Source organism: Schistocerca americana, chromosome 9 (genome assembly GCF_021461395.2).
Source record: "Schistocerca americana isolate TAMUIC-IGC-003095 chromosome 9, iqSchAmer2.1, whole genome shotgun sequence".
NCBI classification, from domain to species: Eukaryota; Metazoa; Arthropoda; class Insecta; order Orthoptera; family Acrididae; genus Schistocerca; species Schistocerca americana.
The window spans coordinates 149664677-149689959 of record NC_060127.1 but is presented as its reverse complement, the minus strand read 5'-3'; the positions used below and the strand labels follow the sequence as shown (position 1 = coordinate 149689959).

General features: G+C 38.4%; 1 protein-coding gene across 1 annotated transcript; it reads right to left on the bottom strand.

Moving 5' to 3' along the window:
- Positions 1 to 11706: 11706 nt before the first annotated feature.
- LOC124550998 (40S ribosomal protein S12, mitochondrial) lies at positions 11707 to 24767 on the bottom strand. Its single transcript, XM_047125833.1, has 3 exons — positions 24188 to 24767; positions 22761 to 22961; positions 11707 to 12136 (listed from the first exon to the last, which is right to left on the bottom strand). Exons 1-3 carry the CDS (start codon positions 24246 to 24248, stop codon positions 11982 to 11984), a joined length of 417 nt encoding a protein of 138 aa, XP_046981789.1. The 5' UTR covers positions 24249 to 24767; the 3' UTR covers positions 11707 to 11981.
- Positions 24768 to 25283: the final 516 nt, after the last annotated feature.

Genomic DNA, 25283 nt, shown 5'->3' with positions numbered 1-25283 from the left:
TTAGGGCAAAAAGAGGCATATACGTATTTAGACACTTCTTTCTTGATGCAATCTGCATTTGTGATTCCATTCACATTTGGATCGAAGCTCACATACTCCTCCAGTGTTGAAGATGTCTGTTCTGCTAGCAGTAGCTGTTGCACACAAAAGGTATCGTTTTGTATGAAAATATGAAACATTTGTATTGTGTGTGCTTGAGCTTACATTTTAGGCAGCACAGAATTTGTAGCACCATTTTTCATTGTGCATTTTTCAAATGTGAAATTAGAAATATTGCTATTCAATATAAATGGCTTGAGAGTTCCATTTCCTTGCTCTTATTCTTTTACTACATCAGATGTAATAACAGATTCCATGACATGAGCCACCAGTATCCTCACCCATGCGACCTAGCAAACCTGACAATAATTAAATATGTGTAACCAACAAAGCAGGGTAATCTTAAAATCCATGAAAACCTGCCTGGAGAGTCATGCATGACAAAGCACCATTTCTGGAATGGGGAGGTACATCAGCCTGGATTGCACATAAGGGTCAGTGCACTGTCCAACCTGTATGTGGTTTTATGAGATTTCCCTCATCTGACTCTGCAAATACTGGGATGGTACCCATGTCCCACCTCAGTTACACAACTGCAAACATTTAGAAAACTCTTCCACACTTTCATGTGGATAACACTACACACAATCTGTCCCAGGGGTCAATGGCAGCGACAGGAAGGACATCCGGCCACCCTTAATGTTAACCATGCCGACTCCATTCATAACCGTACCAACCCTGCTCAGGTTCGGGACAAAGGGAAAAAGAAGAATTATAAAGTTAATGAAACATTAAAAAAACTGATACAGGTGAATGGCTAAAAACATCATCACAAACAACACAGTACGTGAAACGCAAATACAGTGGACACTTGATTAACTGGACTAATTGTTGTCATAATTATTCAGCTAATTGAAAATCCAAATAACAGAATGTTTGAAGAAAACCAATTTTTGTATTGCTAAATCTAGAAATATGACCTATGTCACCCAGGAAAAATTATCTTTCAGATGTGTTGTCATATGGTTAAACTTCTAGGGTTAATACGTAATGTAGGTGTTTATACAAAACAATGAAAGCAAATTAAAATTATCAGAATCAATAAAAATCAATGTTTATTAAGAGATCAGAGACACATTTTTGTATATACATTCATAATGGCTTACAATGACTAAAACACTGAAATCTTAATCATCAAACACCTGCCGAGTCACATACAACAGTCACGGTAGCTTTAATTTTGTTTAAAATATTTGGTAACTGTCATTTCATGTAAACTATGTTTCTCTTCATTGCTGCTACATCATGAATTCATTTTAATTGTAGTAGACTCCTCATATCACATTCTGGGTTCAGACAACTCTCTTGCACTTTGATATTTTTAAGCACAGATAAGACATGGCTCAAATGGCAGTTGTCTAACTCAAACAATAAAGAAACAAGTGGGGCTGAGTTTGCATGGATGGGTAATGCACACATGGACTAAACCACAAAGATATTTGCTACGAGTTGACAATTCAAATACTTGTGAATCTGTACAACTGAGGTCAAGATAATTGAGTCTCTACTGTGCCTATCAGGAGTTCACATGTAAAGAGTGTTCTGTGGCAAATTTCATCACAAGACACCACCAGTTTACAATATCATAGTGAAGCGGTACAAGAAATTTGAGGATGAGTACAGTTTGTGCAATCCACCAGGCATGTCAGAACAGTCACTGGAGCTATGATGGATGTGCTGTTGTGAAGTACCACAAGGTCTACCTATCAAGCTAGTGCAAAATTAACAGTGAGGAAAGTCCTTCACACGTGATTCAGAATGAAGCTGTACAAATTACAGCTCCTATAAGCAATAGGACACGGCAACAAATTGTGTCATCTGCAGTTCTGCACTGATGTGCAGAATCATCCTGAAAATGATGTAAACAAATTAATCTTCAGTGATGATATCGCTTTCCATTCATCCTCTGGAATAGGTCAACCAACACAACACATGCATATGATGGACAGAGAAACCACATGCAGCTGTCTAACAGGTTTAGGATCCCAAGAAAGTTAACATAATGTCTGCCATGTCCAACAAGGCAGTCTACAAACCCTTCCTCTTCACTGAGAGAACTGTCACATATCACCTATCCTGACAAGCTACAGTTGTTGGTTATGGCAAAATTTAAAACTGATAGCAGATATTTCGCGTTTCAATAAAATAGCTCCCCTCCACATTTCTAGAATTTTGTATGAGATTATCTGAATGAGACATTGCCACTTCGCTGGATGGATCATGTTGCACCCACTGACCCAATTCTACTCGAGTGACCACCCGTCACTGTACTTGGCACCTACCATGTTGTGTTACATCAAAGATAGCGTGTATTTTCCACCTCTACCACAGAAGCTCACAGATTTACATTTCCGTATTGCAGTAGCTGTTCTCACCATCACGGATGGGCAGAATAGGGCCAATGATTAGGTGTGTGCTGTGTGATGAAGGATGGACATACAAAACGTTTACATACAATGCAAAATAAAATTGAGACTTTGTCTCTAACTTACTGTACAGGTACATTGTTCTTGGACATTTATCTATACCGATTTCTTGAAATGTTTTGTGGATAATCCAATCATTGTAAAAGTTTCTCTGTCATACCTTGTATCTTCCCTGATCTGAACTAGACAAAGTAGTTCCTAGAGGAAACAGGGTGACTTCAGAACATCAATTGTACCACAAACTTTGCACTTTTTCAACATTTGTTCACTGTGTGCCTTTTCATAAGTATCTGCAAATGATCTTTTATTCTGTTCAAGAATGTGTTTGTTGTTTCCAGGTTCTGCTTATCTGTGAGAGACTAAAAACAGTCATTTCACTTCACTCTCTTCATTTTCATGTAATTAACTAATCACAAACAACACAATACACAATAATCCTCTACAAATTCCACGTGTTTGTCATTAGACAACTTGGTGTGATAAACCATTTTTTAAAAATCAACAGTCATCAAACAAAGCAACAAATGAACATAACTACTGACAGACCGAAGACCTGCATATGTCTCCATGGTTGAAAGGGGAGATTCTGGTACCTGCGCACTGTTGCTCACGTGCACCAATCACATGCACGTGTGCCTTTCCATCATTCCCTGCATCTTTATGTAACAGCCATGTGCACTCAGTAAGTTTCAAACATGCATATTGAGCCAACATGTCTTATGCCCTAGCAATTTAGGCCACTGCAAAAAGGGATGAAGGACAGGCTTTGTCAGCAGACTTCAACAGCAAAACTCCATGTCCATACCACTCCAAGCAACAGTGAAAATTGAATGACATGCATTTCCAACAGATCTCTTACAACACCAATTTGGGATGGGAGACAACACTGTTTAGATTTTCTACATTCTGTCTTGGTTTCCTTTCTTTCCTGAAATTAGGTTTTTCAAGTTTCACCTGTACAGTGCAATACGTTCTACACTTTGCCTAAGTTTCACTAGTTTTACAATCAATTTGTTGAGCTGTAATTTTTTGTGACTTTTCCTTAAATTATAGAATCAGCAGAGGGAGTATATAAATATGCAGTATTTCAAGGAACAGAGACGGGGGCTAAAAATGCCTCTCCATTTTTATAACTAGACACACACTATGCAGTAAGAATGTTACAGCAGAATCCTCTCTTAAACATTAGTTAGAAGTCCCGTTGTCAACACAAAATTACGCATAAGCAAGGCAATACCAAGACAGCAAAGCTTATAAATTCATTGTATAACAGCTGCTGTTTCAGATAAGTTAGAAATATGATTGAAATTAAAACAACTAGTAACTGCACATTAATGCATCGCTGTTAATGTGCTACGTAATTCAATATCTTAATCCACATCCATTTTACAAACAGGATCCTCATTCCCAAACACTTTATCACACATGGTTCTTCATCAATAAAACAATGTAGCAATTACAATAAACTCTTAAGGTTCTGAAATTTGCATATTTAAAACTTTTTCTTCTTCTTTCAGTAAATCCATCTTACTATAGGTATCAACTGGACATTCTCCATATCTGCCCTAAACATCCTCCTACATTTGTTTTTAGCTACCTCTCTTCACATCTGTTAACATTCCAAACTTTCTTCTTCCTCTACCTCTTTTTCTTTTCACTTTTCCCTCCATGATTCTCTATAGTAGACAATTCATACATGATGTGTGTCCCACTCACGATGCTTTCTTCTTCTGTATAAACCTAATGAAGTTCCTCTCCTCTCCTACCCTGCTCCCGCATTTCTCATTCTGTCAATCCATTTCACATTCTCCATTCTCCTCCATAACCACATTTCAAAACTTTGTAAATATTTTTGGTCTTTCTGCCTGGCTGTCCACATTTCAGAACCATAAGACACCACAATCCACACAAAGCATTTGGGAAACCTCTTCCTAAGTGTAATGAGTACGCTTCTGGTTGTTGGCAAAACAGAAAAATAAAAAGAATGTATTGAGCAATTTCATTTCATTTCATTTTGTATTTACAAACTATATTACTGTTAAAAACTAATAGTCAATACCCATCATATAATAGCTGTGGAACAGCTTCCACAACATTTTTCACAATTATAAATTATCAATTTCTGTTGTCCTCAGCTCCTGGAGAGATTTAAAAAACAGAGATGAAAAAAATTACATCTGAAGATAAATATAATTTATAAATGTTTCAAATCTCTGACTCCAGTATTGATGTCTAAATATTAAGACACAATTATCACCACACGGTTAAAAAATCACAGTATTCACAACATTTACAACATATAGAGAGAATTCTACTACCATCTGACACCAAGTGGAACTTGTACGTAGATAGACACAAAACTGCTAGTTTCAGGAGCCAGAGTAAAAATTCTGTTTGAAGAGGGGAAATATGTGGAGGAAGAGAAACTTGTAATGTTTGTGGGAATAGGAAAGACCACTCAGGATTACGGGTTGAGGTACAATACTGGAGAGAATGAGAGAGAGCATTTGTCTCTTGGTACATTTTAAAATGGTAAATGCAATGGGAGAACTTCTTAATCAATGATTTAAAGCAACAGAGATTAGTAACATTATAGCTGATCTACATCAGTTATCAAAAACTGATTTTCACCAATTGCAGTACCTACTTAAGGGTCATATTTATCCTCTTAATATGAAATACTTTCTAGTTCGTAATGCATGGTACAAGATTTTACATAAATAATTTTGAAAATTTATTTGTACTATCTCCACTGATGTTTGCTGGCATTGCTGAGCAGATTCTATTGTCAATAAGATATTTTTATGTAAAAATTAATGAAGGCATCTAAATTTTTGCTACACAGTTTATAACAAGGTGAGTATTTTAGTTAAAAAAATCGGTGGTTTAGTTTTAAAAAATCAGAGGTTTATTTGTTTAAAATCATTGGTTTTGCTAACTTCTCTTGCACACATTGTGGTACGAGCACTATCTGCAGGAAGTATAAGACAAGAAATGGGTTTGATGCAGCGTAAGAGTTGTTTCCAGAGTTAATCTTTCATCCTATAATAGAGCATGTGCTTATTGAAGCCTTCTGACAAATTATGGCTGAACACCCACTGTAACTGTACTTGTCTGACTCGCTGGATGGGTGCAAACAGCCTTCCACAGCGGTAACACCAGTTCCCATCAGACTGCCAAAATTAAGCACTGTCGAGCTCGGCTATTATGTGAATGGGTGACTGTCCCATCTGGCGAGTGCTATTGGTAAGCGAGGTGCACTCAGATAAGTAGCGGCTCTGGTCACTAAAACTAACAACAGCCAGGAGAGTGGTGTATTGACCACAAGCCCCTCTGGTGACACCTGTCAGGTGAGGATGAGTCGGTCAGTACCATTGGGTCTTCCAAGAACTGTTCACTGTTGGATGAGTACACGCTGCTACCAACTAATCCCAAGAAATATAATACACCATCTCATTTCCATGGCAGACGAGTAAGGTGGCTGCATATGGCCATAAACAACTGGCTGATGGACGGATCCAATGAAATGGGATTTGTTGAATGTAGTCGGACATTGCCACTGCAAGTAAGTGCCTGTTGCTGCTTGTGTCTGGGTGTGTTTCATACATGATTATCAACTACAGGTGTAGAGAGGTTCAAATGGCTCTGAGCACTATGGGACTTAACATCTGAGGTCATCAGTCCCCTAAAACTTAGAACTACTTAAACCTAACTAATCTTAGGACATCACACACATATATGCCCGAGGCAGGATTCGAACCTGCGACCATAACAGCAGCACGGTTCCCTACTGAAGCGCTTAGAACTGCTCGGCCACAGCGGCCGGCGAAAACAAGAAGTACCACCACTGTGACTTACAAAGGAAGATACTTGGCATACTATGCATGTTCAATAAGGGCGTCCAAACAAGGCTATTAAATGTATTTAAAAACAAAACTGAGAGCAACTCCCTCCACCACACATTTACGTACATAACCAATATTCTGAAAAGTACTCAAACTGCTTTCATTTGTGCACTTCCCCTGTGCCCACGAACATCATAAATTTGCTGCACTGATATCACAGTTCTCATCGACGGCATAAATTTTCTGCAGATACTGTGGTTCTCACCGACAGATGTGTATCTTAAAAATGTCTTGGCTGGCAAGTGAATACAGAAGCTGGTTCTTCCCCTCCTTGTCAACTATTATAATGTATACAAGCATATATATGATTGATAACAATGTCAACATTATCAGTTCAGTACTTCTTTGCAGCTATCGCTGTTTAATATCATTCTTTCAAATGTACATTCTTGTTGAGCCTTAGAAAGACACTCGTTGAAAGTAGTTTGCATTGGACCAAGTTTTGACATTTCGAATGGTCTCATCAGGTACGTCTTTAATGAACAGCCTTCTTCTTCCAAGATAGCATAAGGTGCCATAATGTTTGTTCCCGAAAGGAAACAGCGATGTGAAACACCAAGCACTCCATCTTCAAGTTTCTTAGAAAAGTTCTAATGCAAGAAAGCACTACCTTACCTATTCACAGGAAACATGCAGTTCATCATAAACAGCAACAAGTTCTTGCTGATGAACAGCAACATGCTGTGTCTACTGCCATCCTACCCTACAGTGGATCTCTTCAGTCACCAAGCAGTAAATGTTCTGGATACACACAGCCTGGGAGGTCTTTGTTTTCTCAAAAGGAATAGTCTATATACAGGGTGTTACAAAAACGTACGGCCAAACTTTCAGGAAACATTCCTCACACAAATAAAGAAAAGATGTTATGTGGACATGTGTCCGGAAACGCTTAATTTCCATGTTAGAGCTCATTTTAGTTTCGTCAGTATGTACTGCACTTCCTCGATTCACCGCCAGTTGGCCAAATTGAAGGAAGATAATGTTGACTTCGGTGCTTGTGTTGACATGCGACTCATTGCTCTACAGTACTAGCATCAAGCAAATCAGTATGTAGCATCAACAGGTTAGTGTTCATCACAAAGGTGGTTTTGCAGTAAGTGCGATGTTTACAAATGTGGAGTTGGCAGATGCCCATTTGATGTATGGATTAGCACGGGGCAATAGCCGTGGCGCGGTACATTTGTATCGAGACAGATTTCCAGAACGTAGGTGTCCCGACAGGAAGACGTTCGAAGCAATTGATCAGCGTCTTAGGGAGCACGGAACATTCCAGCCTATGACTCGCGACTGGGGAAGACCTAGAACGACGAGGACACCTGCAACGGACAAGGCAATTCTTCGTGCAGTTGACGATAACCCTAATGTCAGCGTCAGAGAAGTTTCTGCTGTACAAGGTAACGTTGACCACGTCACTGTACGGAGAGTTCTACGGGAGAACCAGTTGTTTCCGTACCGTGTACAGCATGTGGAGGCACTATCAGCAGCTGATTGGCCTCCACGGGTACACTTCTGCGAATGGTTCATCCAACAATGTGTCTATCCTCATTTCAGTGCAAATGTTCTCTTTATGGATGAGGCTTCATTCCAACGTGATCAAATTGTAAATTTTCACAATCAACATGTGTGGGCTGACGAGAATCCGCACGGAATTGTGCAATCATATCATCAACACAGATTTTCTGTGAACGGTGGGCAGGCATTGTTGGTGATGTCTTGATTGGGCCCCATGTTCTTCCACCTACGCTCAATGGAGCACGTTATCATGATTTCATGTGGGATACTCTACCTGTGCTGCTAGAACATGTGACTTTACAAGTATGTCACAACATGTGGTTCATGCACGATGGAGCTCCTGCACATTTCAGTCGAAGTGGTCGTATGCTTCTCAACAACAGATTCGGTGACCGATGGATTGGTAGAGGCGGACCAATTCCATGGCCTCCACGCTCTCCTGACCTCAACCCTCTTGACTATGCAACCCCAGTGCCAAATGTAGAGACTCTTCGTGCTCGTATTGTGGACGGCTGTGATACAATACACCATTCTCCAGGGCTGCATCAGCGCATCAGGGATTCCATGCGACAGAGGGTGGATGCATGTATCCTCGCTAACGGAGGACATTTTGAACATTTCCTGTAACAAAGTGTTTGAAGTCACGCTGGTACCTTCTGTTGCTGTGTGTTTCCCTTCCATGATTAATGTGATTTGAAGAGAAGTAATAAAATGAGCTCTAACATGGAAAGTAAGCGTTTCCGGACACATGTCCACATAACATATTTTCTTTCTTTGTGTGTGAGGAATGTTTCCTGAAAGTTTGGCTGTACCTTTTTGTAACACCCTGTATATATAATGGTCACAGACGAAAAAAATACTTTACACTCCTAGTCTTTTATTAATATTTCCCAAATGCATTACAAAATAATTTATGTAACAATGGAGTTGTAGTATGTATGTGTATTGTACAATAGTTACAACATTTTGTTTGAGTTGATACTGCTGTCTGCCAAATTTGGCAGGTTGGTGGCCACAGTCATTATAAGAACCATTTCATTTGCATCAGTGTAGTGGATGTTTGTAACAGTTATATGATAAAACTACAATGATCCAAATGAAATGGTTCCTATAATGACTGTGGCCACCAACCTGCCAAGCAGTATCAACTCAAACAAAATGTTGTAACTATTGTACAATACATATACATACTACAACAAGCCCTCCATTGTTACATAAATTATTTTGTAATGCATTTGGGGAATATTACTAAAAGACTATCAGTGTAAAGTATTTTTTTTCATCTGTGACCATTAAATGTGAGTGCTAATTACCTCAATGTTAAAGGCAATCATTCCTCTGGCTGTATAGTTTCCCTAAAATTTCACCATTTTTAACTGTGTTTAACAATATCCAGAACTGTAGCAATTTCTTCACAGAGTTGAAAAATTTTTCTGTGTCCCTCTTCAGTTCTTCATGTACATGACAAAATTTGCTTAGTCTGCTTTGTTTGATTAGGTATATGATTGACCCAGAACTCCCTTCACTTTTAGCTTGGTTCTTTGCCTCACGTGGTATGCACTTCCTAGCGAGAACAAACCACCATCCCTTGTATAATTAAGCAGTTCAGCACCTCGCAGCTGACAGGCAACTGATCCTGTGCCACATGCTACCTAGCTGCAGTGGACTTGCTCCAGCAGCCAGCCACAGTCGTGTGACCATACAACCAACCTGTTAGTTGGATGAATTTAGATCTACATCTACACAGATAATGCACAAGCAGACATACAGAGCAAGACGGAGAGTGTCCTGTACTTCTACTTGTAATTTCTTTTCCTGTTACACTCACAAATAGAGGCAAAAACAACTGTCTATAAGCCTCTGTATGAGCCCTACTTTCTTGTATCTTATCTCTCTGGTCCTTATGTGCAATATATGTTGGTGGCAGTAGAACTGTTCAGCAGTCAGCTTCAAATGCCGATTCTCTAAATTTTCTCAGTAGTGTTTCTTGAAAACACCCCAGTGGACATCCGTGCTGAATACCAGGGTTTGAATGTTTATCCAACAGTCGGCAGGTGACGGGGTGACGGTTGAAGTGAACTCTATGGCAAAAATCTACTAGTTCCAGTATTGCTGGGCATTGTTTTGATCACAACCGAGGTAGATTCTTCCTGTGTGTCAGTCAGGGGCCTGAAGATGGTGTAGTAAAACACTGAAAATGGTTGCCAAATAAAATAAGGTTGGAAACTTTGATGGCTGAAAGGTGTTTAATCTGACATCCTCTTTCGAACAGCTGAGTCCTGCAACCATCTCTAAAAGGATGGACATACACAGACTCCATCCTGAAAGTCTGTACCTGATGGGGTAATCTGCAGCATCACTTCTCCTAGGACTACTAGTCCAATGAGATACACAAGAGGATGTCTCCAGAATTCAGATGATAATAGAAAGGCACTGCCAAACTGACGCTGGGTTAGGCAATGCGGGGTACTCAATAGGGTTACTTTTTTATGAGAGCAGATTTTCAAGTTTTTACAAAAGCAATGAAAGAAAACCATTTCTTGGTGCATATCATTTCATTTGCTCATATTTGCCGTATTATTAGCAGAGGGCAATAGCGAAGGCATTACTTCTACAACAAAATTTATTGGAGTCAAATGCTTATGTAAATAGCTAAACTGACTTGACTGGCAAGTTTTATTTTCAATATCTCATGGGTACTTCTTGACTGGAGGCTGTGTCAGAGCATCCAGGGAGTCAACATTTATGTGAGGTTCCTAGTGAAAGGATCGAAAATGTGAGTTTTCAGGTACAGACTGATTGTTCATGGTGTGTGGATATACAAGTAGTGACAAGCAGCACATTAAAATTATTGTTGGAAGATACTATGCTAAGAAAGCAGGAGCAGAGTAAATGTTGATTCACACTGGACATCAATAGAATGGAATACAAGATGTCATCACTGTGATATGGCGATGCATTCACACCAGACGGAATGTCAGCAAAACAACACTGAATGGTGTAAATGAGGCTATGAAATATCATATGTGACACAAAAAGTACAAATATAGATTAAGAAACTAGCAATGGTCACAAGAAAATTCATAACATACAAACACATCAAACAATATTTGGACGGAATACATAAAACCTTTCTGCCTTATCCACTGTGTATCTTTTTTTCTTTCTAAATACCAAATAGCCGCACAAAAATTGTATTTTCTTCTTATATAGAGCTGACTTCTTCCTGTTAAAAGAAAGGATATTTAATGAAAATGGTTTTATCAATTTATGCATGGTGTGGACTTTGCCTTTGGCTAGGTTATATAAATCCTTTAGTGTTTTTCGTTTTCAGATGTCAGGCCAGTTTTGTGGAACGCCACTCAAATGAAAAATATACAAGTCATTATAAAATGTGTGTGATGTTTCATTATAAAATGTGTGTGATGTTTCATTAAATCGAAACAAACAATAAAATAAAGACTAAGAAAACAAAAAAATCATGAAATTCACTATGAGTAAATGTGGCAAGAGTAAGTTAACCTTCAATGCTAGCAGACATCACATCACAACCCCACTCCCCATGCCCCCTCCCTTCAGCCTCAAAGCAAAAACTTTCTTCCCAAGAAACCTTGACATTAATGTGAATGACATTTGAAATACATTGTGAAATGTTTTAACATTCCATTCCATCAAAGTGACTCAACATTAAGGAAGAATGAGCAGGAAAACAGAAGGAGAAATAAATGAGGAGGAGGCATACAGGTCAAAAAGAAAATGCATAATTTAACAATGAGAATGGACAATGTTTTTGAGGAAGTCATTTATTCAAAAAAGTCTACAATTTAGTTCTTGACGCTCTTCAATTTATTAGACAGGTTCTCCACTGGCAGCAAAAATTGTTTTGAAAAGGTGCCCGAGTTGAAGTTATTGTTTCTCTCTCAGACTATTTACAGTCTATAAACACATTTCCCAGAAAACACATTCCACAATGTTTGGTAGCCAGTAAGTATTATACAAGTCAACTTCAACTCACAATCTAAAAGCAACAAGTAAGAAATTATTTCTTCAATACATGTGACAGGTCGTATTTGCCCCTGACACATTTGATCTTCACTCCGGGAACATCCTGGAGCCGGCCAACTCTGCAGAGGACTATATTGTGCTCCTGCAGATTGTGTCCTTCTCCTGGCACATACGCAACCATCTCTTTCCCTGCAATCAAAAGGCAGTCTCCAAAATTTTAATGCAAATGAACACCAAGTATTGATTTTCACACTTTGCTATCAGAATTACAAAACATTGACTTGAATACTAAAATGGACCCTTTTTGCCAAATGGTACAAAAACAATGTGCATTCATTTTATTAAGAGTATGCTGAAAGATATTTTCAGGGTCTAGACCATACTTTCACATTAGAATCTCTTTAAAAAGCATGTTTAATATAAGTTAACAACAACTTTTAACAATTTTTTAAAAAAATTTTTAGTGTCGGCATAAGGTAACTCTCAGCCCTGGAAATACAAGTTACTGAAAATGTGATAGTACTGCTGAGGTTAAAATTGCTAATGGAATTTTTTGGGCAACCTCCAATAGTGAATACTGCCAAAAACAGTTTACTGTCAACAAACAGGGCATAAATGTTAGTGCTGCATACATAATGTTTTCCCCCCCAACAGCTGTCTCTCAACAAATATGATGTCCACTGCCAAATACCTCTTGTGCAATGTTATAAGGGCCCTACACGGTTTTTTTCAGCAGCCTACTCAAGTCCTTTCATCAAAAGCAGTGGGAACATTTTATAGAGGATACTTTAAAACCTGCAGCACAGCATTTTTTTCTAAGAAAAGGTGCATGCGACCTTTCTCAAATGAAACGTGTTTTAGATAAATTAATGTGCAGACAGAATGGTGAAGCCTACACTGCCTGGAAGCTGTTGGGGGAAAAAAAACCTAAACATTGATTGTCAAATGGCAGCAATAATACACTCCACCTGAAAAAATTTTCAAAAGTACAGTTTTACAGAGTTACAAAAGTTGATTGTGTCACTCTGTTCAGAGAAAATTTACATGACAAAAAATAGTTCTGAACCTTTTAAAGAGCAGACAGTAAGTGAGAAATTTAATTATTTTCTAAAAATATTCTTGCAACATTATGAACTCAGTTTTCCTTTACAACAAATCAGGCAGACCTATAGTGGAAGGCTAGTGAACAGAAGGCTAACATCTGAGATCAAAACATCTTATGCTAGTAACAAAGAGCTTTACTTAAAGGAGAGCACTGGGTAAAGTCTAGATGACTCCCAGTGCCAGTCACAGTGGTGTTTCTCTACTGCTAATAGGTTGGCAACATGTCAATTTCATGTAGTCAGTGGGATGATACTTTCACATAACCAATGAAAAGTAAGAAAAGAGGTATTGAATTTCTAACACTGAAATTCAAACTGTTTGCTTCTTTTCTGTTGCCAAAAATATCTGACTTTTTTCCAAACATGTAATGAATTACAAGGTTGTGGTTAGGTTAGGACCTAGTAGCACAGCTTAAATTACTGTGAGTGAAAAAAGCAGCTATTAAATTCATAATACTGGTTGTCATTTTTGCTCTGATGACTTAGTTGTGATGGCAGATTCGATTGAAAGTTTGCAAAGTAATATTTCAGAGCTAGATCAGAAATGTAATGACTATGGTACGAAGATTAGCATCTCCAAAACGAAAGTAATGTCAGTGGGAAAGAGATATAAATGGACTGAGTGCCAAACAGGAGGAACAAAGTTAGAACAGGTGGACAGTTTCAAGTACTTAGGATGCATATTCTCACAGGATGGTAACATAGTGAAAGAACTGGAAGCGAGGTGTAGCAAAGCTAATGCAGTGAGCGCTCAGCTACGATCTACTCTCTTCTGCAAGAAGGAAGTCAGTACCAAGACAAAGTTATCTGTGCACCGTTCAATCTTTCGAGCAACTTTGTTGTATGGGGGCGAAAGCTGGGTGGATTCAGGTTACCTTATCAACAAGGTTGAGGTTACGGATATGAAAGTAGCTAGGATGATTGCAGGTACTAGTAGATGGGGACAATGGCAGGAGGGTGTCCAAAATGAGGAAATCAAAGAAAAACTGGGAATGAACTCTATAGATGTAGCAGCCAGGGCAAACAGGCTTAGATGGTGGGGTCATGTTACACGCATGTGAGAAGCAAGGTTACCCAAGAGACTCATGGATTCAGCAGTAGAGGGTAGGAGGAGTCGGGGCAGACCAAGGAGAAGGTACCTGGATTCGGTTAAGAATGATTTTGAAGTAATAGGTTTAACATCAGAAGAGGCACTAATGTTAGCACTGAATAGGGGATCATGGAGGAACTGTATAAGGGGGAAGGGGGGGGGGGGGGGGGGATATGCTCCAGACTGAACGCTGAAAGGCATAATCAGTCTTAAATGATGATGATGATCGTTGTCATTAATATCATACTGTTTCTTCCAAATGTTTTATAATTTCTGAAGTGATGCGAGAATGTGACAATAGGGTCATTGCACGTCAAATGGCCTACTTTCGGAAAATTTTCCTGCTCGACCATTACAGATTTTGATGAAAAATTTACACCTGTCCCCAGTGCAGTTTAGTGTACATCAAAGCAATACTGGCCAAGATATACTCACTTGTCTGACTCCATGCACGACTTTTCACAGAGCGAGTGTGAACTTCTGGTGACTGTGGACTGTTATGTTTTGAGCAATATTTTGTTTAAAGAAATGAAATTTGGTCATCTGGTATGACTTTATGCATTCTCTTAGGAATAATAACTAAAAGAATTTTACAAGCCATAATCAGCCAGAGAATTTTAGGAAAAGTTGGAAAAAAACAACAGTGCACAAAAAAGTTTCAAAGTTTGGCTGCTTACATCTCAGGGATTAAAGTATGATGAACATGAAACTTGGCATGTAGTAGCCTAACAACACAAGGTACTCAAATATGAAGTTTCTTTCACGTACCACTTTCCAGTATTGAATAAATTAAGGGAAATATTGAAGATTTCATAAAAGGTGAAAAATGCAGTACTTTAGACCTAATTTTGTAAGACACTGTGTTCTATAAAACTCAAAAAACAAAAAAAAAACAAAAAAACTGGACTTATTGGAAAGACCATGATTTCAACTGCAGAAAAAAGTGTATCTGATTATCCAACATGAGCTAACAATGCTAAATAATTTTAATCAAAGTTGGGTGCAAAAATTGTGGCATGAAACTGTGGATTGTTATATCTCAATGTTTCCTACCAAGGCTTCAAAACCCATTTCATTCAAAACAATAAGGTTTAAGGCCTCTAGAACAGTGGGTTTAATTTCCAACAAGAGCTAACAATGCAACAAAAATTGGGGCAAAGTAGCTGGAAAAATCGAATGGGAGCAAGCCTACAAACACCATCAACAAATCAAATATTGATGCTAAAAGGCCTACTCTACTTTTGCAACCTAAATATACATGGCATCAACTACATATATGTTCAAAAAAAAATCTAAGACAGCAAAAAGTATCAAGAAATAAGATGGCAAGAAAGCAGCATAGATGCCAGTATGAGATATCATCAATTTGTACAACTTGTATTTCAGGATGGACCATATCAGCGAAGTTTCTAATGAGACAAATTTTGTTGCCAAAGTATCTAGTGTGGCCATGCTAAGTCTGAAACTAATAGAGTTGTCACCTGGCCATTGCATCACCTATATGTACAAGATGCGATCAAATAGTCCCCCCCCCCCCCCCTTATTGGTACACACATTTTCCTGATGTACATTTCCAATTTCAGCTGTTTTTAATGTTCAGTTCACTGGTGACAGTTGAGAAGGTTGTGTGTGTTTATGAGTGCACAGCAAATTTTTACTTTCAACAAAGATGGAACTAAGAATCTGCATTACATTTTGCTTGAAAAGTGGAAAAAGAGTGCTGCACTGCATTCATAACATTGACTGTGTGGCTTTTGGCACATCTACTACCAGTAAGACAGGAGTTTACAAGTAGTACAAACGTTTCAAAGAGGGTCACAAGCAGTCATTGAAGATGACCACCACCCTGGATGCCCCAGCACATCAATTAGTGATGGTAGTGTGGAAGAAGCAAAGAAAATGGTTCTGCAAAATCACCATCAGAGAGGTCAGTGATGGGCATGAAATGGGTGAAAGCAAAGGTTTTTGCAAAATTGTTGAATTTCGACCAAAAACAAAGTCATGTAGACATTGCTCAGGAGCCGCTGAATGAAGTTGAGAATGATCCAAAACTTCTTTAGAAGTTTGTAACAGTTGACAAAACATGGTTATATGGGTAAGATGTTGAAACCAAGGCTCAATCGTCCTAATAGAAACTGCCAGAAGAAACAAGACTAAAAAAAATTCAACAAATTTGACCACACATGAAGGTTCTCCTCAGTGTTTTCTTATATTACAATTGGATAGAGCATAATGAGTTCCAACCTTAATGGTCAAATGATCAATAAGGAATACAACTGGAAGTGAAGAAATCTGAAGAAAACGATCACAAGTATGGCAAAACCACTCATGGAACTGCATCACCATAACACTTCCACTCACATCTCAATGCTTGTTTGAGATGTTCTGACAAAAAACAAAACCATTATTTTGCCTCAGCCACCATTTTCACTAGACATGGCCTCCTGCAACTTCTTTCTGTTCACAGGGCTGAAGAGAACCATGAAAGGATGTTCTGCCACCATTGATGAAATAAAAACAGAATCACTGACAGAGCTGAACACCATAGTGAAAGTGAGTTCCAGAACTGCTTCCAAAACTGGAAAAGTATTGGCATTAGTGTATTACCATTACTTTTATGTCACATGATAATGAATAGTGGATCACCAACATCACTGGCATATCAAAATTATTCACTGATGAAACTTATGTACCCTCACAGCCCACCTCATTCATTTTATTGGCGCCAAAGACAAGATGCTTGTGGGATACTACACCACCACCTCATTTCCACGGTCTCTTTCCTTCAATATCATCAACTGGCAACACTAAAAATTTCCAGAAAATGAACAGCAGAAAGTGAGTCAAAATTCAAAAGTGTAATCTGCAATATTGAGAAGCTTAAAATCAAAATTGTTATTACTTTTTGCTTGCCACCTATTGGATATGGTAGTTATCAAAATACTTTTTAAGCAAAAAGGTACCACCACAATGCTTTGGAACCTAAATTAAGAAATCAAATTACAGGCTTGGGAACCTGGATCAAGAAAACCCATCCATGGTTGGTACTGCGTGATCTCTATGGCAATGGGGTTGCCGATTCATGCTCTGGAACTGGTAATGACAATGTCACCATGGAATTTAAGCCCACTGTTCAACAGGGCTTAAAACACATTGTATGAATGTGACCGGTTTTGAAGCTTTAATAGGAAATGGTGTTCATAAAAGAAGTGCTGAATATACGATATTTTAATCTTTTCACAAAAATCAACTTTTCAATGTATCTGTAGATTACTGGAAAATAGGAAAGGGACGAAATATTGTGTTCCACATCCTTGTGCAACCGAGCTATTGTGTATTAAGGTTCATGTTCAGCATGCGTTTACTCTACAACACATACCAGTCCATAGTTTAAATTTTTTTCCTGTCACGATTTGCACACACAAGTTTGATTCAAATTATCTAGCCAATGTCGGATAATCAAATACAACTTTTTGCACAGTGAAAAGCCATGGTCTTTCTAATTAGCCCAGTTCTTAGAGTTTTATAGAACACAGTCTTTTGGAAAATCTGGTAGAAATTAATGCATTTTTTATCTTTTCACAAAATCTTCAATTTTTCAATTAATGCATTCAGTACTGGAAACTGGTACATAAATGATTTTTTTATTTGGCTTTGCCAAAAATTCTCTGGCTGAATATGGTTGTAAAATTCTTTTTATTATTGTTATTATTCTTAATAGAATGCATAAAGTTGTACAAGATGGCCGAATTTCATTTCTTTCACCAAAATATTGCCCAAGATATGACAGTTCTAAGCTACCAGAAATTCATGCTCACTCTGCATAAAGCCAGGTATGAAGTCAAACAAGTGACTCAGCCAGTACTGTTTTGACAAACATTAAACTGTACCAATGTTTATTGGGGACACATGCAAATGTTCATGAAAAATTTCAACAAAATCCATAATGGTTAAGCAGGGATGCTTAGGTGAGGTTGTATGTAATGACCCAGTATTTCTTTGTCTCTTGCTTCAAAACACTCTATCTTCGGCTGCTCTCTCTCATACTGGTTGTATAGAACCAGTGCTGACAACATTCCTGCACAAAAGCCATAAGTAAGCTATTGGCCCTGATCTAAACTTTTACCCAGGCCACTAGCTCTAATGAAAGTGCACTACAAGCAATAGCGCACAATTATTCACTGTATCATACAAAAACAAACATCAATTACAAAAACTAAATTCAAAGAACAAGGAGCATTATTATAAACGGAAATGAATGCATTCAGCTATGCAAAATATATTCATTTCAGTAATGATAGTAGAACAAGCCAGATAAACTTAACTCACTGGCCATTAAACTCAATGAGGTCTTTCTAACAGTAGCAGAGAATTCAGGGGAAAAAACGTAAATAAATAAAAATGGACTGTCAAAAACAGAACCAATACATTTACTGCAAAAGCATTGCAGATTCTACCAGTGGGCGTAAGTTTTGACAACTCAGCTGTTATAAGACAACAAAAATCATTAGGGCACTGAAAAATAGCAACTCATTTGGCAATGACAGCACTTCAACCAAAGTACTGTAATCTTGTGTTAGACTGACAGCAACCTCTTCCTTCACATTTGAACACTAAAGCAAATACTCTTATTTCCCCTCAATTTTGACTTCCCAAAACTCTTTTAGTTTTCTTTATTTCTTCCTCAATGAACATATTTCATAACATGGAGGATAAACTACAATCATGTTTCACAGCCTTCCCAGTTGCTGTCTACCTTGCATGTTATCTGACTCTTACAGCTGCAGGCTGGTTTCAGAACTAGTTGTTGATAACCCTTTACTCCCAGTATTTTATTCCTATTAACAATAGAAATACCAGAGTTCACCATATCCCTTGCAGTACCATGCTGGTCACTTCTGACACATAATGGAAAGCACTGTTTTATTGGTATGTGGTTGGAGTTTAGGTGTTACCATGTTAACAATATGTTCAGGAAGACTACAGTATAACCAAAGAATAATTTGTCTCTAAGATGAACAGTAATTTGACAAAAACACAGCCTCCTCAGAGAGACCCTTTTTTTTCCCCCCCCCCAGAAGAAATTCCTCGGCCTTTCATCAACCACCACTTAAACAACTTAGTAAAACAATGTTACATGTTTTTTTCTTTACAAACAGAGTCAAAACATACTGTTTATACGAGTACTAATAGTATTTTTATTTTTACAGGCAAATAATATAAATACCGCATATTTGATAAGATTGTGACTAAATGCTCTTTGTATTTACTTGCTTATTGCAATCAAGGAACACAAATATCAGAACAAACTGCATTCTAGAATCATAAATATTTGGAAATACTTAGAAACAAAGGAGTGGACGCAATTTTCTGAGCTAGGATCGGTTCATAGTTCAGACATTTGACAAGAGTTTTGGCCTAGCACCTTTTTTCAGGGTCAACGGAAGCGTCTGATTCCACCCGTCAACTTTGACCTGTGACGCTACGATGGCGCAGAATTTAGTTTGTGAGAGTGGCGTGTTTGTAGGTGTCGTTTTGATGTGATCGGTGGTTCTCTCTGGTAGTGTGTTTATGTGTTTTCTGTTGGTGATGTTCTTGGTTTAGCTTGCGAGTGTGACGCGTTTATAGGTCGCGTATTGTTGCGGTTGGTGGTCCTCTCTGGTGGTGCATTTATGGGTAGCGTGTTATGTGGCGTATGGGGTTCATTTACGTGGTAGCATTGCAAGTGTGTGGTATTGGTGGTGACTGTGCTTTCAGTGGAATATTTTTCAGTGAGTTAACGATTTTGGTTTTGTTATGTCGACATTATTGTAGTTTTTTTTCTGTTCATTGTGTGTGAATTTTGGTAAATTGCTTTGTTTATGTCTTTGGTAGGTATGGATATGACTGACAAGGTCAACAGTTTTCCGTTGTCGGCGATGATGAGGGTCAGTGTGTTGTCTCTAATAAAATTTCTTCAGCTATTCGGCCTGTTGGCTGAAGTCGTGAAGTGCTCAACGTGTTGTGAAGAAATTAGGCTTACTAAAGTACAGGCGTCTCGGACCAGGGACGGCTATATGTGGAGGTGTAAGGATAACAGGTCAAGGGAAGCGTTTGGGTCAAATTTTGATTTTATAAGCGGGTTTTTTTTTTGTGGTAGGATTAAGTGCGGAGGTTGTGAAATTTTTTAGATTTATAGTGTGGTATCGGTTGTTTCTGTTGACCTATATAGGTCAAGGGAAGTGATCGATTCCAGTGGATTTTGTGTGTAGTGGACTTTGGGAAGGTTGTGGGGTCTTGTTATTTTAGTGTTTTTTGTCGTTTGGTGTAGTGGTGTGTGTTTATATTTAATTTTTCCCCACCCAAAAACCCCCACTTGTCCCAATAGTTTCATTATATTTTTGGAGGAATATCTGTTTGGTGGTTTTTCAATCTATTTTCTTGTTTGTTGTCGGGTTTACGTGATGACGTCATAGGAGCGTATGGGAATTGTTGTGAGGGATTGTTTCCACCATATTGGTGACGTCATTGGTCAAAGCAGAGGGGTGGAATCGGACGCTTCCGTTATCCCCTTTTGCACACATACTTGTTGCACTTGAAACGTGCAATGTTTCATTCTCCTTTTGTTCTTTGTGCAAAACCCGAATTTGGCGAAGTTTTCTATTCCTATTTTGGCCAGTACCAGTACAGAGTGCCTGCAAGGGGAGATTTGCTCCTCTCCGCAGTTCGGGCCAGCAAGCTCATCTACTAGTCTGAGGATAAAGTCTCGCCATGAAATCTTCTTAGAGGTAAGTAACTTAAGAATTTTGAGAGCATTGATCATGGCAAGGTCAACAATGTTGTAAAAGACATGCACAGGCCACCGGTGGGTGCCAGCTTGGACACTGTAGAGTCTAGTCACTTGGTCAACTATATCGATTCCACCCATAGTTTCATTATAAAACTTCATAGATTCTTGAAGTTCCTTCTCAATATTCTCACTGATCTGACACCCAGCACGCATTTTACTCAGGAAAAAGAATTTTTTCTTTTTCCCTTGGTATTCGAGAGAAGACTGTCGCCTAACTTGTACAAGTGTGTTGAGTAGAATGCATCATCTCCATTTCGCACCGCAGGAGGAACCTTTTTGAGTGATCTCTGAAGAGTGTCAAAAAAACTTTTTCCTTTTTGTTTCAGGTCATCCATCAGTTTCACAGAGATGACAGTTGCTCAGATCACAAGTTTCATGTTTGCCACAGTACAATAAATCCATTCAGAGAGCAGCACTTGTCAGCATCACACAAAAGCCAGTATTTTATCCCAAACTTATCAGGTTTACCCAGATGTACTGTATCAATGAGCACCTGCACTTGCACGAGTACAGCTCCTCATCACAGTCATGTTCTCACCTGGCTTGGAACAGGCAATGCAGTTATCAATAAATAGATTCCATATTTCTCTAGTATGGCACAGTTTATCAGTTTCCTTGTCTAATATAACATACAATCAAACCTAAGATGATTGCATGTCACAAATCCGTAGGGAATCAAAAGCCGCACTGATATAAAGCACCCTCCCATCTCCTACTTAATCGTATTTCATTTAATTTATCCAAAACTGTTGTAATATACTCCAACACATCATGAGTAACGTTGAAGCACACCCAGAAACTATTTATAGTCTGAAAACCAGTGTTATTGATATCAAACTGCATATGGCTCAAAAATGACCAATGTCGTACTTCACGTATAACAGATAAATTTTACATACTCCTGAGTGGGCTAGGAGGATGACATTTTGGTGAGTTGCACAGATTCACAAATAATTAAAAGTCGCGGGAGCATATGGTCTAGCGATCATTATGGAGGGGGGTTGTGCCCTCAACACACCCTCATGGATCAAAAACGACCGACATGGCACTCCTAGTGTTCAGATAATAAATACAAAAATTTAAAGTCTACCGATGGCATTGTTAATTGTACAGAGACAGCTAAGATCTTGAAAGATAAGCGGAACAGGGAGGATACATTACAAAGAGATTAGAGAATGATAAAAAAAGCAAGCACAGCTATAGTAATCAAATTAAGGTAGACAATTAGATTCAGAAATGAGATGAGAAAGTAGTAGATGAGTTCTGCTAAGAAAAATTTTTAAAGAAAAAAAGAAATATATCAACATTGTATATAAATTAAGTGCTTGGTAGTCAACAAAGTAGGTATTTAATGTAGCACTATAAGGAAGTTAAGTGTGGATGATAGGGACAAGAACAAAATAAAAGTTTTTGAATGTTCGTGACCACAGATTATGCTTAATACTATAAAGGTACGCCAAGTAAACTAATTATGAAGTTATGAATTTAAAAAAAAAAAAAAAAGGAGTTTTATAGCATGAGTGTGTGTGTGTGTGGGGGGGGGGGGGGGGGGGGGGGGGGAATAAAAGCTGCAAATGACTAATATAGTAACTACGTTCAAATAGATACACAGAACAGGCATTATGGAAAAGTGAAAAGACTTCCGGAAAATAGACCAGCCCAATTTTCAGACTGATGCCTATTATACAGCAACAAGCATCTGCAAGAGAGTTGCAAGAAGTATGTAGACCTACTTAAAATTAAATGAAAAAGGTAGACAGTGTACATGACACTTGATTCATTTAGGCCTACCTGTAGATAATCGTACAAGGACACACTTTCTGTTTGCTGAGTTAGGTTTCTTTGGTTTCTTGATGAGTGTCTTCAACACAACACCCTTTGCAAATGGTTTTCCGTCCAATGGCTGCCGAGGTGGTCGTGTTTTAAAATGAGGTCCTGTCCTGTGCATCTGCTGCAGACTTGCCATCGATCTTGAGCAGGTTTTAACTGCACCTATGAATATCAGGAACAGTTATGATAAAAATATACATGAGAAATATATCACATTTATATCACTCACTAACTACAGGATAACCCGAAGAAAAATCTCTGAGAAGTTACACGCTTTTCTAACTTCAGAAGACAGTGCCCAACTTCCTATCACAACAATGCTCGTTTAGCTGTAAAACTGTGTACTATTTGTTCCTTTTGAAACAGGGTTCTCCACTAAAACAAACTGCCTTTATGTTCTTAACACCCACGTTCACTAATTTTTATGTTGCTGATTCTTGTAATGGTAGTATAGGTAATAAGAAACTAAGTTTTGTAGTTTTATGAGCACAGTTCCTGCTCCAATACAGGAGAGGAACTGAAGGTATCAACAGGGAAAGGGTGAAAAGATAGAGGTAGTACCATGCACCATGCGCTTTGAGGTGGCTGATGGATTATAAATGTAGAACCAGGCCTGGTTAAATCAAGCAATAAATTAGGTCTGTTGTACAACAGTTAATACAAAAATACTGCAAACTAAATTCCTTAGTTGATTTCTCTGTTACTGGATGTGTAATTTATACTAGCTAGTTACGTTATCATCATCATAATTTACTGATCAATTTTTATCAATTAGGCGCCACATATTTTGCTAGTAGACTGGGTATAGAACAAGTCACTTTTGACAAATTGCCTCTGTGCTATAAAGTCTCGGACATGACCTCAATATCTTTCAGTATTTATCAATACCAGCTAAAACACACTGCACTTTCAGAATACCGTGCTTCATATGCTCTGTCCGCTCTATATAATTTGGTCGGGGAACCACCTTCATTAGGCAGCCCTCCAGCTTGATTCTACATGAAAAAAACTGCCTTAGATTATTAAAATGTCTGCTAGTGCCTCACTGGTTCACCACGAAATAGATGTGTGTGCTGCAGAGCAGTCTGTCAGTAAAACTAAGATTCCGGGGACAGACAACATGTTCACACTCTCTCTCTGTTCGCGACATAATTTGCGTTACCCTAGTCGAAAAAAATGCGTTTGTGTTCATACTCTTAATTCACGCAGTACTGAGTTTTTAGTGTTATTTAATGGATGATTCCCGTTACACTAGCACTAAAACACATGCTTGTACAAGGGATGCAAATTAAATAACCAAATTTTGTACTACAGAAATCTTTTACCGCTCGATAATGTTACACAACTCGAAATTTGTAGCAAAACTGGTAACAATGTGAAGGACTTACCGGATAACAGTGGTGCTGCGACAGATCGCAAGCTGTTGATACCGCCAACAACGAAGTTCATTCTGAAAAAGACACCGAGGACGCAAATTCTTTAAGACTCTACGTCGTTCAGTACATCAAACCATTTCCATATTCCAATATTGCCTCGACCCTACGCTACATCATCCCTGGGCATAAACATAACAATATGAACATACACGAAAGAGTATCGACACTGGTTACAGAGAAATCTGTTGGCACACGGGAGTCATCTGGTGTTACAATGTTGGATTGTCTACAGAAAACCGTGTAATTTAAGATTTTACGACCAGTTACAGGAGCCACTTGCCCTGTTTCAATTCAGTGAGAATTAATATAATGCGTACGACGGCTTGACAATGACTCTCATCATAACTGTTCAAGTATTTGCTCGCTACATTCACTGCGAAAGTCGGATCTGGTCGATTAATAGTCCCGAGAAATAAAGGGGAACCAACTGCTTCCCTGAATGGAAACTTCGCTGTAAATGACGCATTTTTGTCCACTGATTTTACATTTGTATCCCCCAGAACTGCTATAGAATTAGAACTTTCCTAGTCAAAATGTTTCAGGATTCGCGTTGCATACTAACAAACAACGTTTTTGCTCCTTTCGCTCAATTTCCATTGCGCAAAAGACTTTCAGTTCGAAAACAACTATTACAAACGTTTGCGCCGTTTCCTCTACAATAACCTTGAGAGGTTCTTTGCTTTTTTTAAATCAAAACCTCTGCAAAGTATCACATTCCAATAACCTGACTCTTGTTTAAATCGTACATTGACTTTTTATGCTTGCGTACATATTTGTTCTCATCCAGCATCGCATCTTTCAGCACCGACATATAAATTTTCTCGTTTAGTTGTCTACATAAAACTACGATTTTTAATTCGAATAGCAACATTTCAAGATCTTTTTTGGGCAAAATGGCAAGCAAAGTACGTAGTGAGTCTTTATCTTACTTCTGCCAGGAAAGTTGCGTTGAAGTCCTGCCCAAACCGTTGAGTAAAGACTCAAGCGACACATCGAGCTTTATATTCGGGGTCATTTAAGATTTTCAGTGCTTTAATTTTGAAAACCT